The 22,476-nt window shown below is 61.6% G+C and overlaps 3 protein-coding genes across 3 annotated transcripts; 1 reads left to right on the top strand and 2 right to left on the bottom strand.

Moving 5' to 3' along the window:
* The first annotated feature begins 229 nt into the window (after positions 1-229).
* CDK5R2 (cyclin dependent kinase 5 regulatory subunit 2) lies at positions 230-2,171 on the top strand. Its single transcript, XM_030952413.1, has one exon. The coding sequence runs from the start codon at positions 343-345 to the stop codon at positions 1,303-1,305; it is 963 nt and encodes a 320-aa protein (XP_030808273.1). The 5' UTR covers positions 230-342; the 3' UTR covers positions 1,306-2,171.
* Positions 2,172-9,479: 7,308 nt separating this feature from the next.
* On the bottom strand, positions 9,480-13,757 carry FEV (FEV transcription factor, ETS family member). The gene is made up of 3 exons (XM_030952480.1): positions 13,706-13,757; positions 12,664-12,867; positions 9,480-9,991 (listed from the first exon to the last, which is right to left on the bottom strand). Exons 1-3 carry the CDS (start codon positions 13,755-13,757, stop codon positions 9,480-9,482), a joined length of 768 nt encoding a protein of 255 aa, XP_030808340.1.
* A 4,362-nt stretch (positions 13,758-18,119) lies between these two features.
* CRYBA2 (crystallin beta A2) lies at positions 18,120-20,591 on the bottom strand. The gene is made up of 4 exons (XM_030952412.1): positions 20,424-20,591; positions 19,870-20,011; positions 18,677-18,819; positions 18,120-18,349 (listed from the first exon to the last, which is right to left on the bottom strand). Exons 1-4 carry the CDS (start codon positions 20,582-20,584, stop codon positions 18,202-18,204), a joined length of 594 nt encoding a protein of 197 aa, XP_030808272.1. The 5' UTR covers positions 20,585-20,591; the 3' UTR covers positions 18,120-18,201.
* Between the last annotated feature and the right edge of the window lie 1,885 nt (positions 20,592-22,476).

Here is a 22,476-nt window from a genome sequence, read left to right as displayed (position 1 = left end):
TCCGCCCTGGCGGCCGCACCGAACGAGCCCCCCACCGGTGAAGGTCACGCCGGGGCGGCGGCCGCCGGGCAAAGCCGCGCCGCGCTCTCCCCCTCCCGCCGCCCACCGGCGAGGGGCGGGCGCACCGGGGCCCCGTGCGGCGGCGATTGGCTGAGGGCGGGGAGGCGGGGAGCGGCGGGGCCGCGGCTGGCTGCAGCGGCGGGCGCGGAGCCCAGAGCGGGCGCGGCGGAGCATCCTCGGGCACCGCGGCCCCGGTGCGGGCCGCCTCCCCCGCAGCTCCCGGCCTCATATGGGCGGTGCCGGCGCCCCGGCCCCCGCACGCCCGTCCCGCTCGGCGTTAGCATGGGCACGGTGCTCTCCCTCTCCCCCGCCGCCTCCTCGGGCAAGGGCGGCGGCGGCGGGGGGCTGCTGGCCGAGAAGGCGCCGGGAAGGGTGCCGGGCAAGGGCGAGAGCCGGCTGAAGCGCCCCGGGGTGCTCATCTCGGCGCTCACCTGGAAGCGGCTGGTGGCCGCCTCGGCCAAGAAGAAGAAAAGCACCAAGAAGGTGACGCCGAAGCCCGGCGGCGGGGCCCCGGCGGGGGCCCCGGGCCAGCCCGACCCGCTGGTGGTGCAGCGCAACCGCGAGAACTTGCGCAAGTCGGTGGTGGGGCCGGCCGACGGTGCCAAGCAGGGCCCGCTGGCCGTGCCGGTGCCCACGGTGCCCTCGGCGCCGCAGGAGCTGCACCCGGGCTCCGGCGGGGGAAAGCCGCCGCCGCCACCGCCGCCGGCCGGCAGCCGGCCCTCGGGATCCCCGCGCCGCGTGGTGGTGCAGGCGTCCACCGGCGAGCTGCTGCGCTGCTTGGGGGACTTCGTGTGCCGCCGCTGCTACCGCCTGAAGGAGCTGAGCCCCGGCGAACTCATCTCGTGGTTTCGCAGCGTGGACCGCTCGCTGCTGCTGCAGGGCTGGCAGGACCAGGGCTTCATCACCCCGGCCAACCTGGTGTTCGTCTACCTGCTGTGCCGGGAAGCGCTGCGGGGCGAAGACATCGGCAGCCAGGCCGAGCTGCAGGCCGCCTTCCTCACCTGCCTCTATCTCGCCTACTCCTACATGGGCAACGAGATCTCCTACCCGCTCAAGCCCTTCCTGGTGGAGGGAGACAAGGGGCGCTTCTGGGAGCGCTGCCTGGGCATCATCCAGCGCCTCAGCGCCAAGATGCTGCGAATCAACGCGGACCCGCACTACTTCACGCAACTCTTCCAGGACCTCAAGAGCGAGGGCGAGGGCGGAGACGGGTCCAAGCACTGGACGATCAGCCTGGACCGTTAGGGAGGTACCAGGCCCCCGGCGCCGGGGGCGGAAGGGGCCGCGCACCGAGGGGCGGGGGAGGCGAAGGACTGTCGGATTCCCCCCCCTGCCCCCGCATCCTCCTCGCCTTCCCCCTTCCCCGGCCGTCAGTTCCACGGAGACGCTGCTTGGACCCTCCCTGCTCCGGATCCGGCTGCCCTCCTCCCCCGCCTCCGACCCCAGCTGGGGGCTGCGCTCCGGAGCTCCGAGGCGGCGGCGAAGACCGGGGAGGGGGAGCGCCGCCCCTCCCTCCTCGGCCAAGGGCGGGAGGGGGAGGCTGCGGAGGAGCGGAGGCTCCCGGATGCGTTTTCTCTAGAAAAAAGGGGTGAAGAAATGGATGTGGGGGCAGGAGGGCTCGGGGGGGGGGGATTTTGGGGCGTGGCGGGTGCCCCGGGTGGAGGGCGCATGTGAACGAGTCCCTCCGCAGCGCTCCCGGCGCTGTCCGTGGTGCTGGAGCTGCCGCGCCTGAGCAGACAAAGGCGGGGATTGCGGGCACGGCTGGGGGGGTTTCTGTGGGCGATGCCTTCCCCCCCCTCCCGCCCACGTGTGGTATATGGCCCCCTCCCCCAGCATGGGCGACGCTGCCCCTCACCCCGCGGGAGCCGCCCGCAAACCCCTTTGTTCGAGCCGCTGGTGGAGGGGGGGCGCCCACGCCCCACCCCTCGGGCAGATCCCCCCCGTGTGCCCCCCGAAACAGGCGGTGATGCCTCCCCGTCCTTGGCTTGCTGCGGGAAGAGGGGTCTGTGCCAGAAGAGGCCTAGGGTGCCCAAACGGAGGGGCCTGCTATGGGAGGGGGGGGGTCTCCTCTCCTCTTGCTTTGCTTCACTGGAGAATAAAGAGGTGGCCTGGATGGGCCTGGCGGTGGCTCCTGGACTTGCTGGACTGTGGGGCGCAAGGGCAATTGGGGTAACACCCCGAGCTCCTGGTCATGACCCACTCCTCTCCGAGAGGGATGGGGGGCCCTGGTTCCCAAAGGGGTTTTACTCCCTGGTGTGAGTTGGGGGTCAAATTTTCACCCTTCTTTGTCCCCAAAGCCAGTTCTGGTCCACCTGAGCGCCTCCTGGGCCCTTGTGTGAGCTCTCCTGGCCTCCTCCATTCCAGATGAAATTTCCTGATGCCTGTCTGCCACACTGAATTTAAACAGGATGCCACAGTTTAGGTCACCTCCATTTTTTTAAATTTAATTTTCTTTTTCCTGAAGCTATGCCCTCCCTCACGTCACTGCTCCCTACCTCTGCTCTGCAGGGCTGGGCTCCCTTTTCCTGGCAGCAGCAGGCTGTAGGAGCTGTGCTGCTATCCCTGTTACCAGCCCCGTGCTTCTGCAGACCTCCAGGGAGAGGGGTGGAGCACGGGAAAGCTTTGCCTTTTATAAAACTGGTTGCTATGCTTCAGGGTGCTGAATTTTCCAGGACTCCTTTAGCAGAGGCTGCTGCACATGCTCTCTGGCTGGGGTCTGCATCCAGGGCTTCAGAGCCCCTCCGAGCCAGGCATTTGGGCTCCCCTCTGCTGGCAAGAGCTGTGCTGGCTCTGCAGGTCATGGAGGGTAAGCTGGATTCTCTACCTTTGTGTGCATCAGCAGAGCTGCTAATTAGGCCCAATCTGGCTCATTCAGGCAAAGCTGTGCTGCCAGGAAGACAGCACAGATGTCCCTGTGACGGGGCTGACCTGGCAGGGTGCTGTGCAAGGCTTTTCCGTGGCTGTGCGAACCCAACGAGACCCATGCGGCTCCTGTGTTTCCTCTCCTCATGGGTGCTCCTGTCTGTGCCTTTAGAGTGACATTCAGGTGACCTTGTGGGCCATAAGGCATTCCCAACCCACCCCAACTTTGGCCATACCCACACCTTGTCATGGGAAAGGTAACTCTGGCTTCAGCTGGTGGAATTGGAGCCTTACAGCTCCTATGGGGGTGCTGGGAGAGCCCTCACTCTCCTGTACCAGCGTTTTGCAGAGAGGGAAACTGAGACACAGTGAGATGAATACAGCAAGGTAATCTGCATCACAGGGTAACACCTGAGCCATTGGTACCAGCTATTTCCACCCCAAGCTGTGGTGTTTGTCCACAAACATGTGATTTCTATTCCCAGCTGTAAGGCTTTATGGAGTCTCCTCCTGGAGCTGAACAAGCTCCCAGCACTGGAGGATTTTCCCACCCTACAGATCTCCTTAGAGACACTCACAGGGTTATTCCAGCTTCAAGCCCCAGCCTTTCAAGTTGCTTCCAGCTGCAGTGAGGCCATGTCCTTCCCCTCCTCCCTTGTGTTTCATTGATTAAGAGTCCTAGGCCTCACTGGGGGATTTAGGAAGAGCTAATTGCAGACTGGTAATTGAAGACAGCTTGGAGTCTCTGGAAATGTCAAGGAATGAGAGGGGAGCTTAGATGCTCCCATGCATTTAAATATGCATCATTGTCTCAGCCAGAGCCTTGCTGGGGGAGGGAGGGAGGGAGACAGACATGTCTGGTTTTCCCTATCCCAGAGGACCTTGTAGAGCTGCTGGGGGAGCAGGGCAGGGGTAGCACTAATCTTACCTTGTCTGGGAGCTTTTTGCTCCCCCCAAGGCGAAGGAGAGAACACGAGCAGGCCTGGGTACTGAGGGTGGGAATCTCAGGCTTGGGAGCTAGGTTTCCCCCTTTTTAAAACCATGATTTGACATGCCAGACTCCTGTGCTGCTGCATGATTGATGGTCTGGACTCAGGAGCCAGCTGTTGGACAGCAGCAAGCGGAATGGAGAGAGCTCATGTCCAAACTTGTGGTCCCTGCAGCGCTCTCTGAGGAGCCGGGAGGGACTGAGACCCTCCAAGGAGGGGCTGGGCAGCCCCCAGTGCTGCCAGCCACAGGGCCCAGCAGTGTCTGGGATTGCAGGGATGGGAGGATTCACATCGGGTTTGGGACTTGGAGGTAGAGCAACAGGGCCAAATCAGTGCTCAGTCACTGCAGGGATCCAGGTGAGGGATCCCAGTGCTTTCCTAGTTTGAAATTGCTCCAGCAGCAGCACATTTCCTTTCCATGCCTCACAGCGGGTGCCCCATCTGCTCCACAGTGCAGCAGCAGAGGTGGGCACTGCAGCCCGCAGTGGTTCAGCCCCTCCTGCCCCAAGGAAGTCTCTGCTCAGGCCAAAGCACCCTTATCTTCCTTCCAAAGATGCACAGGGCTCTTGGATGCACCCTGGGTAGCAGTGGGTCCCAAGGATGCATAGTCACATGTGAAAAAGGGAGTTTCTGCCTGGAGTCATGGAAAAAGCTCTGTGGGACTTCCCTTGCCTGACTGCTCTGTCTGTGGAGCAGCCTCCATGGGCTGGATGAGCTGGCCATAGCACTGGGGCAGGGAGGGTGACAGGCAGCTGGAGCAGCCAGCCTGGCAAGCCATGGCTCTTCCATGTCAGACCAACAGCAGGGAAGCCGTGGTTCAGCTATTAAGAGCTGTCATCATCCCCCAGAATGACTTGGAGATGCTCCATGGGAGGAAAATGCTCTGGATGATGCAGACCCAGCACCTGCTTGGCTGCTGAAGGACCTGCTTTCTGCAAAGCCTTTCCTCAATTCCCTGCAAGGATGCTGGAGGATGTTCCTCGAGGCAGATGGGAGTGGGAGGGCTCTCTTTGCCTCTGTGGGAGCCACTGGAGCACTGGCTCCATTGCAGCTTTGGCTGTTGCTGCCCTGTTGAAATGGGGATGGCTGGTGGGGGAAGGGCTCTGGTCACCTCCCTGCTCTGTGGCACTTCAGTCACAGCTGCTCACAGGGGCCTGGTGGGGAGCACGTGGGCAAAATGACCAAAATGGCCCAGGGAGATGGCAGCAAGGGCAGAGAGAGCCAGAGGGCCCCAGACTACATTGGCTGATGAGATATTTGTGCTCAGGGAGGGGCAGGATGCTGCCACAGGGTCTCATCTGATGGAAGACACATCCAGGTTGGGTGGAAGGCTGCAAGAGCTCTGCCTGTGCCCAGGGTGGCCCAGTGGCAGGCATGGGACTGAGGGAGGTGGGATGGCAGCAATTTGGTTCCCACTGCAGCCAAAGCATGGTCTGTGGCATTGCCTGGCTGATGTGTTTGGGAATGAGGGCACAGACTGGGAACAGCCCAGTGCCAGGAGGCTGGGGCAGGTGAGGAAGGGGACTGGCTGCCTTGGAGCCCTGCTGGGGTGGTTGATCCTGCTGCCACAGAGCCTGGCAGAGCAGAAGGCTTTAGGGTGGGTCATTACCTGCAGCCCACTGAGAGCTGAGTGCGGAGGCTTCCCTGTGCTGTGTCCCCTGCCTGTCTCACAGTGCTTTGTCACTTCTGAGGACTTGGCTCCTTGGGGGACATCCAGGCAGAGCCCAGCTGTGACCCAGGGCAGATGTGGGGAGTCTGCCCCAGGGAGTGAGTGTCCCCTGGCTGCAACAGGGACTGCTCCCTCATCAGGCCTGCATTAGAGCATAATCTGGCATTATTGCATTAATCCAGCCCTCCTGCCCTCAGCAAAGCCCACACCAAGGGCTCGGTGTACAGCTGGGCAGCAGCAGCACCAGGACACTCTCCCTGGCCACCCCGATGGGCACCAGAGAGGAGGTGGCAGCAGGGACAAGGTTTGGGTTTATGGGGGCAGTACAGCCCCAGCCCTCAGCACACTGCCAAGGGAGAGAGAATCTTCTGGAAACATCCCTGTTGCTTTCTTGGAGGGACTTCACACCGGGTTTGGAGCCCGGCTGCCTGCACCTGCAGGCTCTGGCTGAGCCACACTAAGTCACGAAGCACTTTGCAGGGAGCCAGGCCAAGAGAAGGTGGTGTCTGGAGAGAGGATGTGAGTCAGCAGCTCGGGTGCAGGGGGCTGAGGAGCCACTGCAGCTGGGATGAGGAGAGAAGGAAGGAGGTGGGAGTTAGGGGGGCTGGAGAGGGTGCAGGAGTGGGCAGGGAGGCAGACTGTGTCCCCCAGGGCAGACATGGCCTGGCTGTGCTGCAAAGGCTCTTCCCAGCATGAGCAATGAAGACAGTGGCAACATGACTTCATTAAAATAGGGGAGGGACTAATCTATCCTCCCTCTGATACATTATGGGGGGGCTGGAAGATTTTGGAGGAGTTGGAGAGGTCCCCCTGTCATGCTGGCAAGAGGCTGAGGTCAGGGCAGCCCTCTTGCCAGCTGAGCAAAGCCAGACACAAAGATACATTTGTTGTTCTTGGTTTTTTTAGTAGGAAGAAAAAAAGTCCTTCTTCCTTTAATCACAGGGCAGCAGAGGAAGCTGCTGGGCCATGTGCTCTGCTCCCTCAGTCTTCCCAGCACAGGCTGAAGCCCTTTGGGACTGTGTTCCCCATCTCACCCCACACAGGGCACTCAAGACTCCCCCACAGGTAGGTTGGAAGCCCACGGGTGCACTGAGTGCAGCTCTCAGCCACACAAAACGGGCTCCCCACCAGCTGGTGCACCCCACAGCCACACACGGTGCTGCCCCCTCTGCCCCCCGGGCTGGGCACCCCTGCCCAGGGCCAGGGATGGTGTTCCAGGGGGAGCTGTGCTGGGCTCGGCCCTGCTTGCCCATTGGCAGGATTTTGCTGCAGTCTGCTCCGAGCCCGTGGTTTTGGTGACTGTGGAAACCTGCAGAAAGCAGCACTGCTGGTGGATTGGGTCAGACAGGGCTCTGGGGAGGAGGGAGGCTTGGTTGGGTGAAGCTGGTGCTCTGTTCAGCCCTCCGACAAGCTCAACATGTGAGGGGAGGCGGCTCCCAGTGGGGCCTGGGGATGGGAGCATCCCGAGTTGCCATGGTGACAGCGGCTGCATCCTCAGGCAGGCAAGAGCATCGCTGGTGCAGCCCCGCACGGGTGTCCCCGGCTCCGCTTCCTTCCCGGCTGCCGTCCCCGGGGAGAGCAGGGCTGGTGCCCGGCTTCTGGCGTGGCACTCAGGGGACAGAGCGGTGGCACGGTGGCACCCAGGGGACAGAGCGGTGGCACGGTGCCAGCTGGGCTCGGAGCAGAGCGAAGCAGCTCAGCCTGTTGCTCCGGGTGTGTGCGGCCGCCCTCCCTCTCCCGAACAGGTAAGTCCCCCTTTTCCCGAGCGTGTCCCGCCTTCAATCCATCGGGGATCCGGGCTGCAAGGTCGGGCCGGCCTCACCTGGGCTTCCCCGGTGCAGCCCTGGCAGAGGGACGGGAAGGGGGAAGGGAGGAGCTCCTAGTGACCCACATCCCTTAATCCGCGTCCTGCCCTGCGTCACGCAGTCACCTAAGCCCCGGAGCGGCTCCCCCGGCGCGGGCACAGCCTCTGGCCCGTCTCTGAGGGAGCCAGTTGGGGCCATTTTCCCCATTTTGCCCTTGCAAAGTGAAACCTGGGGGGCAGGGGATGTCTTCAGCCTACCTCGGCGATGGTTGCGTGGGGGTAACTACTCCTTTTGCCCCTCACTTCACCTCCTGCCGTGCCTGGGAACAGTCTGTGCAGCACCCAGAAACCCTGGAGGCAGGGACAGCCCCCTCCCAGTCCCTGCAACTCCTTTTGCTCTCAAGGATTCTTTGTCAGCAGCATCAGCCCCCCAGTTCACAGCCTGAGCCCTCCCCCGAGGACACACTGACATCAGATCCCACTCCCTTAAGCTGATTAGGGCAGTAAGGATGCATTGGAGCAGATGCCACCAAGGCTGAGAGTGACCAGGCCCTGGAGGGATGCAGGAGGGGCAGCATGGAGCCCCCAGATGTGGGAACTGCTGTGGTCTGGGGCATGAAGGGAGAGGGGGTGGGGGCTGGCCACTCCTTCCACGGGCTGGGGAGCTGCATGACTCCCCCTGCACAGCAGGTTTGATCCCTGTTGCAAGCCTGGGAGCCTGAGGACAGCACATGTGGCTTTCCTGAAGGGGAGTCTCAAGTAACCCAGAGGTTTCCAGCTCTGTCCTCTCTCCTGGGGATTGTAAGAACCAGAGGCGGTGCCCAGAGAAAAGATCATGCAGACAATGGCCACATCCTTCCCACCCCAGCCCTGAAGGTGTTCTGGCTCAGATGGGAGAGGATTTGCTGAGTGGTTCCCCCTCTCCCCAGCTCCCTTCAGACAGAGAGGACACAGGTGACAGCACCTCTCTGTTTTATTGAACACCGACCCCACCCCCCAGCCAGTGCGGAGCTCAGCGTGCCCAGCTCTTGTGCATCCACTGGGCCAAAGTCCTGCTCCAGAGGATGGGGGCAGCTCCTTGAACCCAAGGGGCAAGACCCAGGGCTGCCCCTTGGTGCCTGGGGCTCCCAGGCCTGCTGTCATCCCTTCTGCTGCTCCACCACCCACGCTGCCTTGTCCCTGGGGATGTTCCCACTTATGGAGGGTGTCCCACCAAGCCCTGCATGTGAGAGGCTAAAGCTGGAGTAAAACTGGAACATTTATCTAGGAAGTGATGAGCAGGACACCGGCTCATGTGCAGGGTGTCAGGGACTGTCTGTGGTGTGATCCTTGGGCACTGGGGAGAGGGCAGAGCTGCAGAGACCAGGCTATGCTGCCTCCAGGCTCTGGCCTTGCCCTGAGGACTGGCAGTGAGCCCCACACTTGTCTCTGGCACCTCCAACCCCAGAGCCCTGCCCTGGGTCTGAGTGAACCCATAGAAAGCATCTGCTCTCCAGACCAAGGCTTCTCCTGAGGTGTGAAGGAAGTCACCTTCAGGCAGCAGGTATAGGAGAGATGGAGGAAACAAAGCTTTTGGAGACAAAGGTGAGGGGACCAAGTGGTCAAGGAAGGTCCCCTTTCCTTGTCCCTGCTCAGTGGACTGTCATTCATGGACACAGCTGCCCTGGGGCCCCGGCTCCTGACTCCTCTCTGCAGGGAATGGGGAGGGCAGGCACAGGCTGGAGGCAGAGCTAGGGACATTCATGGCATGGGCAGCACGTTGCAAAGGAAAGGTGGGGCAATGTCCCTGCCAGGAGAGGAGCCCATGGTTTTTCCTTCCATTTTACGCCCTGCTTTAGGCATCCACATCTGTTCCCAGGATCATGGATACTTCCTCATCTTAAATTTAGATGGCTTCCCTCCTCCAGCCACCCACATCAGAGAACAAACCCAGCTTTCCTGCAAGCACCCCCATCCCCCACAGCACATCAAACATAAAAGGGGGCAAGTGAGAGCAGGGCACAATCCCATCCCCCATCCCTCCCCGCTGAGCTTCCCAAATCCACAGCCCCACGCTGCCAGGGACATGGAGCATCCATGTGGCACAGCCAAGCCCCTAATGGTAATGGTTGTTCATGTTGTTGAGGTGGGAGGCTGCCATGGCGCTGAACGAGGCTGAGGGCTGGAGCCCGTGCCCCGGGTAGAGGGACGGGCTGGAGCCAGCCCAGTAGGAGAAGCCAGCCGGTGTCACTCCCGAGGTCATGAGGTTGAGTTTGGAGATGCCCGAGAAGGGCAGCGGTGCCAGGTTGCCCTGGAATTTGTAGAGGGCGTGGTCGGGGGTGGCTGGCTGGCACACCTGGGCCAGCCCATGGAAGTCGAACTTGTAGGCGTAGCGTTTGCCGTGCACCTTGGTCATGATGTTCTTGTCGTAGTAGTAGCGCAGCGCGCGGCTCAGCTTGTCGTAATTCATGTTGGGCTTGCTCTTGCGCTCGCCCCAGCGCCGCGCCACCTCGTCGGGGTCGATCAGCTTGAACTCCCCGTTGGTGCCTTCCCAGGCGATGCAGTTCAGGTTGGCCCGGTCCGAAAGCAGCTCCAGCAGGAACTGCCACAGCTGGATCTGCCCGCTGCCTGCAAGGCCGGGCCCCAGAGAGGTTAAAGCTCCCTCCCAGGGCACAAGGTGAGGGACAGGATGTGCCCCAATCCCCTTGACCCGCTGTTATGTTGCCCTCCCCCACACCCAGGTTTTGCCTGCACCTCATTGCATCTTCCCTGCTTTAGAGACACATAAGGTGGTAACAAGGTTATGTCCCCTTTGTGACACCCCAACCCTATCCTACACCCCCAGATATGAGGAGAAGACGTCCCTGCACCTTGAGATGGAGTAGGAGTGCTCAAAATTCAACACAGGTTGCAGCAGGTCTGGATCCAGAGTCTCCCCATCCCTCCCACCCACATTCACACACCACTGAAGAGAAACACCTGCTTGTTTGTTTTCGTGGGGGGATGTGGACTTATTCTTTTATCAGCAGCCCCAAGAAGGACCTATCTTGGCAGAACCCAGATCCATCCCAACACAAGCATTCCCCACTGCCATTCCCCACTGCCCTGTCTGCTGGAAACTGGGCTGGTCTCACAGCCCCTGCTCTAGGGACATTGTGCCCTGCACAGATATCTCCATGGTCAACTCAAGTCAGGGAGCAACACTCATCTGAACTTCACCACAGAGAGACACAGACAGGTGTAGGGAGGGAGAGACGGGGACAGAGCATGCCCTACTGTGGCTTTGGATGAGGCATCAATGATGTTCCTCATTTCCAGAGGAAAAGCATCCTCCCTGAGCCATGACCATTGCACCTGCACTTTGCACCAAGGAGTTTCCTCAGTGGGTGCCCGTGGTGCCCCTGTGCCCGGCTGTGCACACACTGGAGCCTGGCACACCTCGACACGCCCATGGTGAGGCACAGGGCCATGCTCCATGGGGTCTGGCCAGAGGGCATGAGAGGAGAGGGAATCTGGACCTTTGGGCAAGGAGGATCTGACTGCTGGGACCCGGCCACCCTGCAGAGCAGCCCTGCCCTTCCCAAGGCACCCCACTGCCTCCTCTGCACATCCCCTGCAGCATCCCCTGCACATCCCCGCTCCTGATGCCCGTCCTTGCAGCACAGTCTCTCTCCAGAGCACAGGATATGCCTTTGCAGTTATCCCTGTGCTCTTCTAACATTATTTTGTCTAAAGGTGCTTGGGTCCTATACGGAGGTTCAGGACCCATGACCACAGCAACAAAAAAGTCCTACAGCTCTGCTACATTTCCCACCAAAAAAAATCCTGTTCTGCTTGTTTTAAACCCACCTATTTTATCTGGTTCTCCCTGTATTTTGCTCTAGAAGAAGCAGGGAACAGCCATTCCCCATCGATTCCCATTCCACCAAAACCCACTCAGACATCCTGATCCTGGCAGCTGAGCCCAGGTCTTTCCAAGGAGTTGTATTTCCTAATTCCACATCCTGGGACCAAGGCAGGGGATCTCTCCTCCCTAGGGTGCATCTGCAGCCCTTGCCTCTTCTCCATCACCACAGCCCCCACCCTGGCCTCCAGCTATCTCCCACCCGTGGGAGTTCCACCCCATGCAAGGAGGTCAGGAAGGTGTTGGGGGGTGCATCTGGGTGGGAGGGTGAGGCTCAGTCCTGCCTGTTGCATGGCGCAGTGCATGACAGTGCTCCTGAGATCTCCCTAAGGAAATATCCAGGTGTCCAAAAAGATCCCTCTCACTGCAGCACAGTGTTTAGAGTATGGCTGGGCAGAGTCTGCAGCGCAGAGGTAAAAGGGCTCCCCCAGTTCCATCTTTCTCCCCCTCCCACCACTAAACCAGGGCTCCATTTTTCCTGCTCAGAGGAGTCCCTGGTCCCTGCCTCCTAGCAAACAGGCAAGCTACACGGCCCAAACACCACAGTGTTGGCCCCGCTACCCCCAGTGCTGCCACGCTCCCAAGCAGGGTGCAGGCTGCTCCCTGGTCGGCACTGGCAGCTCCAGGCTGTTCCCTGACCAGTACTGGGAGCTCCAGGCTGTTCCCTGGTCGGCGCTGGGAGCTCCAGGCTGCTCCCTGGTCGGCACTGGGAGTTCCAGGCTGCTCCCTGCCAGTGCTGGGAGCTCCAGGCAGCTCCCTGGTCAGCACTGGGAGCTCCAGGCTGTTCCCTGACCAGTGCTGGGAGCTCCAGGCTGCTTCCTGGCCAGCGCTGGCCGATGCCCGTGACCCCTGCTCGGGTTGTTCCAGATGGATGGCTCCGATTCCCGGGGACACATCACTTCCGAGCCCTGTCCGAGCCCCAGCACTTCAGTGGCAGCTCCCTCACGAATGATGTCTCATCTCTCCTCTCCACTCGCAGGAACGGATCTCCCGAGCCCGGATTAGCCCGCCCCGCTCCCGGGATGGCTGGCAGCTCCCTCCCGTCGGATGTCCCGGAGCTCCCGGGAGACCGGAGTTAGGACCCCGCACTTTCCCCGCTGCGGGGCTCGGGGGAATGCGTTCCCCGCTCCTCTCTGATGCCACGGACGGGAGCTTCCGACCGTCGGCGTTGGCCGCTGTCCCCGTGGGAACTGGCGGCGGGATGCTCCCAGCCGGAGGCACTCGCAGCAGCAGGGAACGGGGGCTCCGTGTGGCTGTGTCCTGCAAGGGCAGTGCCCGGCAAAGGACGGGAAAGGGGCTCCGCTGGCTGCTGGGCGGGAGAGAATGCGAGTGCCCCGGGGTCCCCGCTCCGAGGGGAGCGGGGCCTGTCCAGGGGAAGGGGCAGCGGTGCTCTTACCTTTCTGCACGCCGGGGCTGAGAGACCCCCACGCCTGGCTCTTCCCGTCTTTGAACAAAGTTTCCCCGACTGGATCTGGGGGAAAAAAGGAACGCGGGTGGTGTGGAGGGAGGGCTGGAACCAGGCGGGACCGCGACACCCCAGCGCCCACCCGCGGGCAGCGTCCCCGCAGCCCCCGGCCGCTCCCCCTTGCCTGCCCCGCCGCTGCGGCGAAGCCAGGAAACGCGTCCAGGAAAAAGGAAATCCGATTTCCGACCCAGCCGGGGAAGCTTTTAAATAGGAATAGACGATCCCGTGGGCTAGGGTAGGGAGGAGAAAGGGAGTGATGGAGAGAGGTGTGGGGCAGGAGGAGAGGGAGAGGAGGCGGGTGGGTGGCAGGATGGGTGACAGGAGCGGCGGGTGGCAGCAAGGATGTCTGTCGGCATTTGGGGAGTGGACTGCTGTGGAAAGGAGAGATAAACGGACAGATGGATAGAAGGAAGGAAAGGGGTGAATGGATGGAAGGACAGAAGAGACGATGGTGAGTGGGTAGGTGGAGGAAAGAAAGTGTGAGAGATCGATGGATGGAAGGGCAGGTAATGGATAAGATGATGGAAAAACAGGCTGATGGAAGGGATGCTGGGTGGATGGAGGGGTTGGCTGGTACCAGGGATGGAAGGGGAGATGCAGGGACAAGTGGGTGGGGTGGAAGAATGGATGGAAGCACAGGGGAAGGGTGGCTGGGTGGATGGGTTGGAAGAAAAGAAGGGTGGATGAAGAGATGGAAGGACAGGGTGACGATGGGTGGATGAAGGATGGGAAGATGAGTGTGCGGGTCTGGAAAGCTGTGAGGGCAGCTGAAAGGAAGAAGGAAGGGATGGTTGTGGTGCTGGAAGGCAGGAAGAGAGAATGGACAGAGGGAGAGGGGATAACAGGGTGGGCGCTGGAAGGAGATGGGGCAGAGGAGCGCCCCAGGGCCTCAGCGGGACAGGGTGGGCAGGGGCTGGGCGCTGTGCGGTGCACGGCGCTGCGGTGGGGCAGCGGCCGAGGGATCCGCCCGTACCTGGCAGGTACATGTTGAGCAGCAGTGGCACCGCTCCGGTGCCGTGTCTCATGGCAGCTGTGGGGGCGGCCCGCGGGCTGCATGTTTTAATATTCCTGCCCCTATTATTATTATTATTATTCCACTTTATCAGGGAGCAGCTGATGGCGAATAAATGGCAGCGGGACGGGCAGGGGACGGGCAGGGGCCGGGGGGAGGCGGGGGAAGGGGGAGTTTCCAGGCAACTCGCAGGGGCTGGGGCCCCGGCTCCAGCAATTTCCTCCGCTGTAATTAAAGCGGGCGCTGCCCCCCCCTCCCTCCCCCCGCTATCGGGCCCGCATCAGACTTTAATCACGGCCGCGGGTTTCTATGGAGAGCGGTTCGGGCCGCTTCCTGCCTCTTCCGCCTCCTTAACTCTTCGCAAACACGGCGCTGACATCCCAGCTGGGAGCGGGCCCGGCCACTGCCTGGAGACCGCCCGGGCCCGGCCTCCCACCCGCGCCTCCCTTCCCGAGCCGCCGATCGGCCCGCAGCGCCTCGGGGCCCGCTCCCGATCGGCCCGCAGCGCCTCGGGGCCCGCTCCCGATCGGCACGGCACCGGTACCGCCCCGGAGCCCGCGCATAGCCCTGGGGCCCCTTGCACGCACGCCGCCCGCCCCCCAGAAACACTACCCCGCCTGGCCGGTACCGCCTCGGGGCCCCGATCCGTACGGTACCCGGGCCCCTCCACGTACGCGCCCCCAGCCCCAGCTCGCCTCGCCCCCGCGCCGCACCGCAGCCGGCCGCCGCACGGCAGCGGCCAGCACTGCCCCCCTGGCTCTGGCCCCCCGAGCCGCCGTGCTGCTGGCCCTGCGGGTCCGTGCCTGCCCCTTCCCCAGCTCCGGCATCTTCAGCACAGTCCTGGGGGCTCCTTGCAGTTCACAGAGCCCTGGGGTGGGCCCGGTCAATACCCACCAGGTCCCTCCACCTCCAGGACAATGGTCACGGGGTTCCTTTGCAGTGCCCAGAATTTTGGGGTGGGTAAGTGCATCTCCAGCAGATGGTGGCACCAGGTTGTCCCACAGCTCTGCCACCTCCCTGGCTCCTCTGTGCTTTCCTGAATAGTCCCTACCCCAGGGACAGTAAGCCTGTCACCATCCCACAGCACCCAGCCCTGTCCCAACCTGCTGCACTTCTTTATTAGGATCGATAGAGGCTGGGTAACCCCCAACACCCACACAAACCAGGATGGCCCCATCTTCATCTGCTTGTCCTGGGCAGTGCTGGCTACATTCTGAAGACAGGAGGACATTTCATGGAGAAACTTATGGTACGCATAAGTTATAAACACATTTCATGGAGAAATGTGACACCAGCTCCAAAAAAACACATCTGGCCAGGTTTTTCCCTGTCACCCATGGCCCCAGCTGTTACATGCACTTGTGGTCAGAGTGTCTGTCCCCCAGGTCAGGATCGGACCCCCCACAGGATCCCACAGCTTGAGGCAGCCAGGCAGTGTGCCAGCAGCTGTCTCCAGCTCCACTCCATGAGTCCAACACTGTACAGCCAAGCTCACAACTTCTTCTGCAGTGTTTCATTGATGTCTGGCAAAAGGATGAGCTCTCATGCTGGATTTAGCTGCCTTTCTGGAAAGTGATCATTACAAAATATGGACCCAATGGAAATCAGGATACAGCCATGCCAGACTCTCAGTTTTTATTTCTACTGCAGCCAAAATGTGCCTGCCCTGCATAAGAAGCTGCAGCCCAAGGGGAGCGATGCTCAGTCGGGGTGGGCACAGCCAACAGAGCTGGTGTCTCCTCTTGGCAGAGGGTGTCCAAAGTGTTTAGGAAACAGGGGGTCCCTTGGTTACTGAGCTCCACCTGTGCTCCACGTGCTCCACCTCTGCTGCCCATCTCCATCATGGACAAAGAGCAGATGCTGGTGAGGGAAGACATGAGCAGAGACCATGGTATTCCCCCAGCAATTCCCCACCAGTCCTGTTTGGAGGTAGCAGCCCTTAAAAAGCTTCTCTTCCCCCAGCTTGTCTCCTGAGCTCCCCTGAACTTCTCAGGGGGGTGTCCAGCTCTGTGCAGCCCAGCAGCCCTGGCTGCTCCCTGCGTCCCTCTCCTGCCCAGTCCCCCGAGGTGCAGCTCTCCCCGCAGTGGCTCCGCAGCCTCCCAGACTTGCTTTCGCTGCCTGAGTCACTGAAACAAACCGCAGGCAACGGAAAACAAGCCCCGGAGACGGCGGGGTGAGGTGGGGGCGTGCCTGACCCACCACCCGTGCTCTTCTGGCAGCCCAAGGGGACACCATGAAACTCCTGCAGCAAACTGCACGGTGGAGGGCAAGGAGGGGGGTCTGGACTGAGGGACATTGCATCAGCCCAGAGTGGGGAGGGGATGCAGTAGGGATCAGGCTGAGAAATGGGTTTAGGGCTGCTGGAGCTGGGGCTGGGGGTGCTTTGGAGGACACTGGGGATGGAGACGCCTGGGTCCCTGGGAAAGCCAGTGGGTGAGGGGCTTAAAGTGGGATGTGAGGGGACTGGGGTCTTGGAGTGATCTGTGGTCAGAGGTCTGCAGAAGGACAGGGAGTGTCAGATCCTAAGAGCTGGCAAGCCCTGTGTCCATGTGGAGCATTGGATACCCGAGTGATGTGATCCCAGGTTCATGGGGGAGCTGGGGCAGACCCAGAGGAGGATGAAGGCAGGGTATATGAGAAATCCAGAAAACAGGGGCCCATGTCCATGGGGGAACAAGGGACTGGGCTGTGGGTCTGAGTGGGATCTAGGAGATGAGGTTTCAGGTCTCTGGGGCTACTGGGGATGGAGCCCGGACATGTGCAACACCCAGCTGGAAGCAGCTGCAGGTCCCTCCTGCTGCAAGAGGCAGTCTGCCCCCCACCTCCCCACGCCAGCGTTCTCCTCCCACCCTAGGTGGGGCAATAAGGACCCGAGACTTTGTAATGACCCCCACAGCCCACCCCTACCCCCCCAGCACAGCCCTGTGTGCAGTGCCCGGGAAAGCTTCACCTGTGAGCCGGCGGTGTGGAGCGGAGCCGAGCTGACGTGGCCCTGGGCTGGCTGCGCCTGGCCAGGTGTGCCGGAATGTGTTTGTGCTGGGGGAGAGGCCGTGCAGCCCGGTGGGGTGGGGCCACTGGGGACACAGGAGACAGGGGCGGGCTGGGGGGGCACTCTGCAGCCGGGATGCCGTGTGGGATGGGGATACACAGGGCTGGGTCTTCTGCACAGCAGCGCTGGGGCTGGAGGGGAGAGGGGGCACGCAGGGAAACGTGTGTGAGCTCAGCTGAGTGCAGCTCACACACACACACACACACACACACACACACACACATACACACCCGTGCACATGCTGACACACACACCAGGGCTGGGGTCTCTGCACGCTGCTGGGTGAGGGCTGTGCACAGACTGACCCCCAACCCAGTGTTCCAGCAGCTTTCTAGGACACTCCCTTTCTCAGGACCAAGCATGCTTTTAGCAGGGTGGGCATCAGGGAGCCCAGGCATCTGAGGCATTCCGAACTGTTCCACCATGCATCCATGTCCTGGGTGTGGGGGGCGCCTGGGGACCAAAAGCCTGTGCCCCAGGAGGGCTTTGGGGTGCCAGAGCAGGATAGAAGACAAGGAGGACGAGAGGGGGAGGAAGCAATGGGCTGGGTGCAGGGAGCACCTTGGGATGGGTAGCCCACACGCCAGGAGGGTTCAGAGGCAGATGGAAGAGGAGGAGGCTGGGAAAGGGTGCTGGAGGAGGAGGAGGCTGGGTGGGGCTCCCGGTGTCCCGGAGCCGGATACTGGCACGGATATGCTGGCGTGGCAAGGCTGGAGGAGGAGGACACACACACCTGCGAGCATCAAGCCAGGCCCCCTACCACCTGTGTCACACTGCCCTCAGGCCTCCTTCCCCTGCACAACCACCTCCCCTCCAGCCCCTCTGTGCCAGTGCCCCCAGGCCTGACACAGCTGTGGCTGCCCCATGTGTTGGCAGAGTCCTGTCCTGCCCCAGATGACCCCTATGTTCTTCCTCCTTCCCAGGCCCACAGCAGGCAGGGACCCCCTTCTCTCTTCCAGAGGGTCGCAGAGGAAGGAGGCCTTTGCAGACTTTGTAGCAACCAATTTCCCTGGCATTGATCCTGGGAGGAGAACCCAGGGTACAACCCTGCTGGATGCCTTCTCCCAGGGCACAACTCTCTTGGTGCCCTCTCCCACCTCCAGCGCTCTCTTTGCCCAGTAAGTTCCCATTTTCCCAGCCAGAGCATCACAGCAGTGGAACTGTGCATGGATGAGAGGTGGGTGCAGAGAGCTCAGCCCAGGATGGAGCTGGCCATGAGCCCAAAACTGCCTGGGGAAGGGGAAACCTTCCAGGTTGCCACCATGGTCCTCCCAGCATGGCAGCCCCCTCTGAGGAGAGAGCAGAGGCAGGAGCACTCTTTTTTTTGACAAATGCCTTTATTTGCTACCGGATAGAGGTCTATTGCACAGCAGCCTGGAGGCTGCAGGGCACACAGCCCTGCCCCAGTTCAGTGCTGGACGCGGCGGATGGATTGGATCTGGTTGGTGTGGGCCTGGCTGCTGTATTCATTGTACTTCTTGAACTCGCCGTTCTGTCTGTCCCGCTCCAGCACGTACTGGTAGCCCCTATATCCCGGGTACTGGTATGCCACCCACCTGCAGGCAGAGCCTTGGCTCAGAGCCCCAAGCCAAATCATCCCATCCCATCCCATCCCATCCCATCCCATCCCATCCCATCCCATCCCATCCCATCCCATCCCATCCCATCCCATCCCATCCCATCCCTGTGCTTGCCTTGGGAGGAGAGGGACAGAAAATACCCAATGGCTTGTATTTTCAAGGAAAAGGTATCAGGAATGCATCCCTTTTTTGAGGGGGTCCCCCTTCTACATCCTGGGGTTTATGGAGGTGTTTTGTGCAAGGAGGTGCTTCTGAGCCTCTGCTCTTGGCACCCCCAGTCCCTGCCCCGCTGGCTGCACTCACGCTCCGGCGTTCACTTTGATGGATGCCACCTCCTTGTTGCCCCAGCCCATGGCCTGCAGCGAGGGATAGTCGTCACTCAGCTCAAACTTGTGACCCTGGAAGTTCTCAGCCTCGTAGAGGATGACTTTGCTGTCATTGTGGTTCTGCAGAGAGACAGAGCTGGAGGTCAGCAGGAATGGGTTGGCTTGCCCAGGGATAGGGATGTGGCATCAGTGTGACACACACCAAGGCACTTTGAGAAGCCTGGGATCGTGAGCAGCTTTGGTGCAATGCATGGGGATGTCCTTCAACCTGGCACCCCCTCACTGGGACACCCCAGAACTGCCCTGAGGATGCTGCTCTCATGTCCCTGTGGTTCCAGTGCACAGCTGTCAGTGAGAGTTAGTGGCTGCAACCTCTGGATCCACACGGACTGCTGCCCTCAGCATCACCACACTCCCCAAGGCTGCAGGAAGGTTCAGGGCAAGGCAGAATGGTGAGAGAGGTCCCCTCAGCTCTGTGGGGCCTTTCTGGGTGCTGGACACGGTGGGGTTAATGGCTGGGACACTGAGTGATGCAGCACTGTCCCCCGTGCCCAGCCCCCACATGCATCTATCTGCACCGAGGAGCAGTCCTGCCAGCAAGGAGTGATCTTATCGCATCCCCTTTATTAAAGCCTGAACATATCTGCCTGGTGATTATTAAAAGTTGGGGGGGGAACCCCCGCTCGGAGGCGCAGACGCCGCTGCTGCGAGCAGCGGTGTCTGTGCAGATGGAGCGATAGAGCCGCGGCTGCCTGGGCACGCCCCGGCTGCCCGCGCTGGGAGGGGGACGGGCCCGCGCTCCGAGCATCCCTGCGGTCCCGCCAGCTCCTCGCTGTTCATCCCAGCCCCGGGAATCAGGGCTGCGGGACAAGGCCTTGGGACCCCAGCCTGGCAGGTGGCTCTCCAAAGCACAAAGCAGAAGGAGATGGAATTGTGCTTCAGGCTAAATTTTAGACCTAGAAAGCATCCCGGGATCTTTGCAGGGAGGTGGGAGCTGGTGGGTGCAGCTACTCCTCCACTTCACACATACCTCTGTGAACACCTCACCCCTCCATCCCATGCCCCATCTAAGTCATCCTCCAGCCTGTCCCTCATTGCCTCCATGCTGGGCTTCCTGGAGGAGGCTCTGCCTGCCCTGAGCCCTCCCCCTGTGGTGTCCCAGTAACTCACTGCGCATTTGACAGGCCGGAAGGAGAGGAGGTGTTCGGTCCGGTAGCCACTGTTCCCGCTCCAGGCCTCCCACCGGGGATAGTCACCCTTCTCCAGGATAAACTGCTGTCCCTGGTACTCAGGGTACTCGAAGCCTACCCAGCTGGAAGGAAGAGGAGGAAAACCCTCAGGGATGTGTGACACTGTGCCCAGAATCAGTCAGGGGTCAGCTTCTCCTTCCTGGGCAGGGGACGGAGACTTACTGCCGAGTTATGGGTCTGTCACAGATGTTGGGGTCCTTGCTAGCAGCAAATGTCCCTTTTGAAAGTGGGACCCCTCTCCCCAGAGCCACATCATTGCCTCCAACCTACGCCTTGCCTTGGTAAGGTCTCCCTGACTAGCAGATGGGAAAGCACAAGGAGCACAAGCAGGGAGGTCGCACGATGAGGCTGTGTCATAGCTGAGGAAGAACTTGGGAGTTCTGGCTCCCTAGCAGCTCCCAAGAGTGCCCTGGGAGCAGTGGGTTTGCTGGAGCGGGGCGTGCCAAGGGGCCGCGGCGCCGGCGGGGCACTTACGGGCCAGACTCCACCTTGATGGAGCGGATCTTGCGGAAGCCGCGCTCCATGATGCTGGGGCACTCCATGAGGAACTCGCAGCGCTTGCCCTGGAAGTTCTCCTCCTCCCACACCGTGATCTTGTACTGCCCCAGGGTGTCCATGGCTTCACTGCTGGTCATACGGGTCTCTCGGCTGCTGGCAGAGCCCCACGGATCACCCCAGGGCAGGTGCCCACCACCAGCCCCCAGCCACCCTCCTGCCTGCTGCTGAGCCTGGGATGCCGGTGGCACTGCCCTCACACACCTCATGTCACTGGCCCCTTGCCCTCCCAGGCTGGCATGGGGACATTTCCCATTCCCTTTCCTTCCGTGCTGGGGGATCTCTGTCCAGTGAGCCCCAAGCTACTGGGGGAATTTGCAATGCCCCATCTCTCCATGTGATGTGCCCAGGACTGCCTCAGTTTTTCTTCCCCCAAGCTCCCTGCCGTGGCTCCGGGAGTTGTCTGGGTGCGGTGGCACTGTACCCACTGCTGGGAGGCGGCGATGACCGCAGCTCAGATGCGGGTGTAGCCCCGGGGCAGAGCAGCCCGGCTCCTCCATCCCTCCTGCCAGGGTCCCTCCTGCCCGCTGTGGCACACAGCGCCCACCACTTGCCCTTCCCCAGGGTGAGCGTTGGCTGGCTGGGGGGCTTGCTGTAGGGCGAAGGGAGCGGGGCAGCGCCTGTGCACGGGGGTCTGGGGGCTCACAGCCTGGTACTTACTTGCTCGGAGGGCAGGGCACAGAGGCGGAGGTGGCGGTGCCGGCGCCGGCTTCTCCTCTGGCCCTTTATAGCGGGCGCTGGAGCGCCGCTGGTGCGGCGGCCAGGGCGCTGTGTCAGCAGGCAGGGGACGGGGGGCACGGGCGGCTCGCCCACCCCAGACTCCGGCTGTCCATTCCACTTAGGCAGTGTGGCGAGAGCGGCCCCCCCGCGCCCGGCGGGGCTGACAATGAAAGTGCTGGGCTGTGTTTGCGCAGGGGCTCAGGGCACAATGGGCAAAGGGCCTGACGCGCCGCTTTCCTTTCTGCCCCCGGACAATGTCCCCGCTTGGCCCAGGGATTAGGGAGCCAGCCTTTCCCAGGGCACCCGCAGCCTCTGCCAGGGTTGAGGCTGGTGGGAAGGAGGTGCCAGGGTGAAGTGGGGATTTACCATCTGGGAGCTGAGGGGCACTGATGTCCCCCCGCTGGAACACAGGGCTTATCTGGGGCTGCTTCTGCCCCTCCACGTGGGACTCTGCCGCCATGGGCTCCTTTTCCAGCCAGGCCCTGCAGGGATTCCTGTGCTGGCTGCAGACTGGGCGCTGATGGACCCCAGTTAAAAGCTTGTAATTCCCTCAGCATTTCCCCTGGCTTGAGAAAGAGCTCCCTGTGCTCCCACTCACCTCCCACAGGGGCAAGGGACACTGTGCACAGCAGGAGGGGATCAGCTTCAGGGCAGAGCTGTGTCCTTCACCTGGACAGGACCAGCCCTGCCTGGAACTGCACCATGCCATGCAGCTATCCCCAGTGTCTCCTACCAGGGGCTGGGATGGACGAGGCCAGCACAGGCTGGAAAGGAGGAAGGAGGGCCCTGCTGAGCTGTGAAATCCTGCGTGTCTAGGCGGCTGTTTCTTGCAGCATCCCAGTGTAGTCTGTGGTGAGGCTGGGCACGCCCCACCTTCAGCTGGGCAGGTGCCATGCTGGCCACTGGGCAAGAGCTGGACCACAGCACCTCAAACTTTCCCACAAAAACTCCAGCCCTTATGGGGGTCCTGGGCATGGGGTCAGCATCACAAGAGACCATTGCTGGTTATGGAGAATGCAGTGTGAGCAGCTGGGGGTGGTGGTAGTACGCCTGGCATCAACAAGAAACGGGGACTGAGGGGTGACAGCAAGGACGGGCTGGGGGCAGGACTTGGGGGTGCCCTTCGTGACCTCCCCACTGCTCGGCGGCCCCGAGGCTCGGTGCGAATCCGCGCCGATGCCTGCGGGTCCCAGCAGAGGGTGCAGCCTGGCAGCGGTTGGAGCAGGCTCCAGCTCAGGGACACCAGTGGCCC

Source organism: Camarhynchus parvulus, chromosome 7 (assembly GCF_901933205.1).
Source record: "Camarhynchus parvulus chromosome 7, STF_HiC, whole genome shotgun sequence".
Taxonomy (NCBI): Eukaryota; Metazoa; Chordata; class Aves; order Passeriformes; family Thraupidae; genus Camarhynchus; species Camarhynchus parvulus.
This window is presented reverse-complemented; position numbering and strand designations above follow the sequence as displayed.

Excerpts from the sequence above, each read along its gene's own strand:
- CRYBA2 (XM_030952412.1), bottom strand. The coding sequence starts at position 20,584 with ATGACCAGCAGTGAAGCCATGGACACCCTGGGGCAGTACAAGATCACG. Across the intron at positions 18,820-19,869 it reads TCCGGCCTGTCAAATGCGCA|AACCACAATGACAGCAAAGT; the intron begins GTGAGTTACTGG and ends GTCTCTCTGCAG. Across the intron at positions 18,350-18,676 it reads ATCAAAGTGAACGCCGGAGC|GTGGGTGGCATACCAGTACC; the intron begins GTGAGTGCAGCC and ends CTCTGCCTGCAG.
- FEV (XM_030952480.1), bottom strand. The coding sequence starts at position 13,757 with ATGAGACACGGCACCGGAGCGGTGCCACTGCTGCTCAACATGTACCTG. Across the intron at positions 12,868-13,705 it reads GCTCAACATGTACCTGCCAG|CGGCGGGGCAGGCAAGGGGG; the intron begins GTACGGGCGGAT and ends GCTTCGCCGCAG. Across the intron at positions 9,992-12,663 it reads CAGCCCCGGCGTGCAGAAAG|GCAGCGGGCAGATCCAGCTG; the intron begins GTAAGAGCACCG and ends CCGGCCTTGCAG.
- CDK5R2 (XM_030952413.1), top strand. The coding sequence starts at position 343 with ATGGGCACGGTGCTCTCCCTCTCCCCCGCCGCCTCCTCGGGCAAGGGC.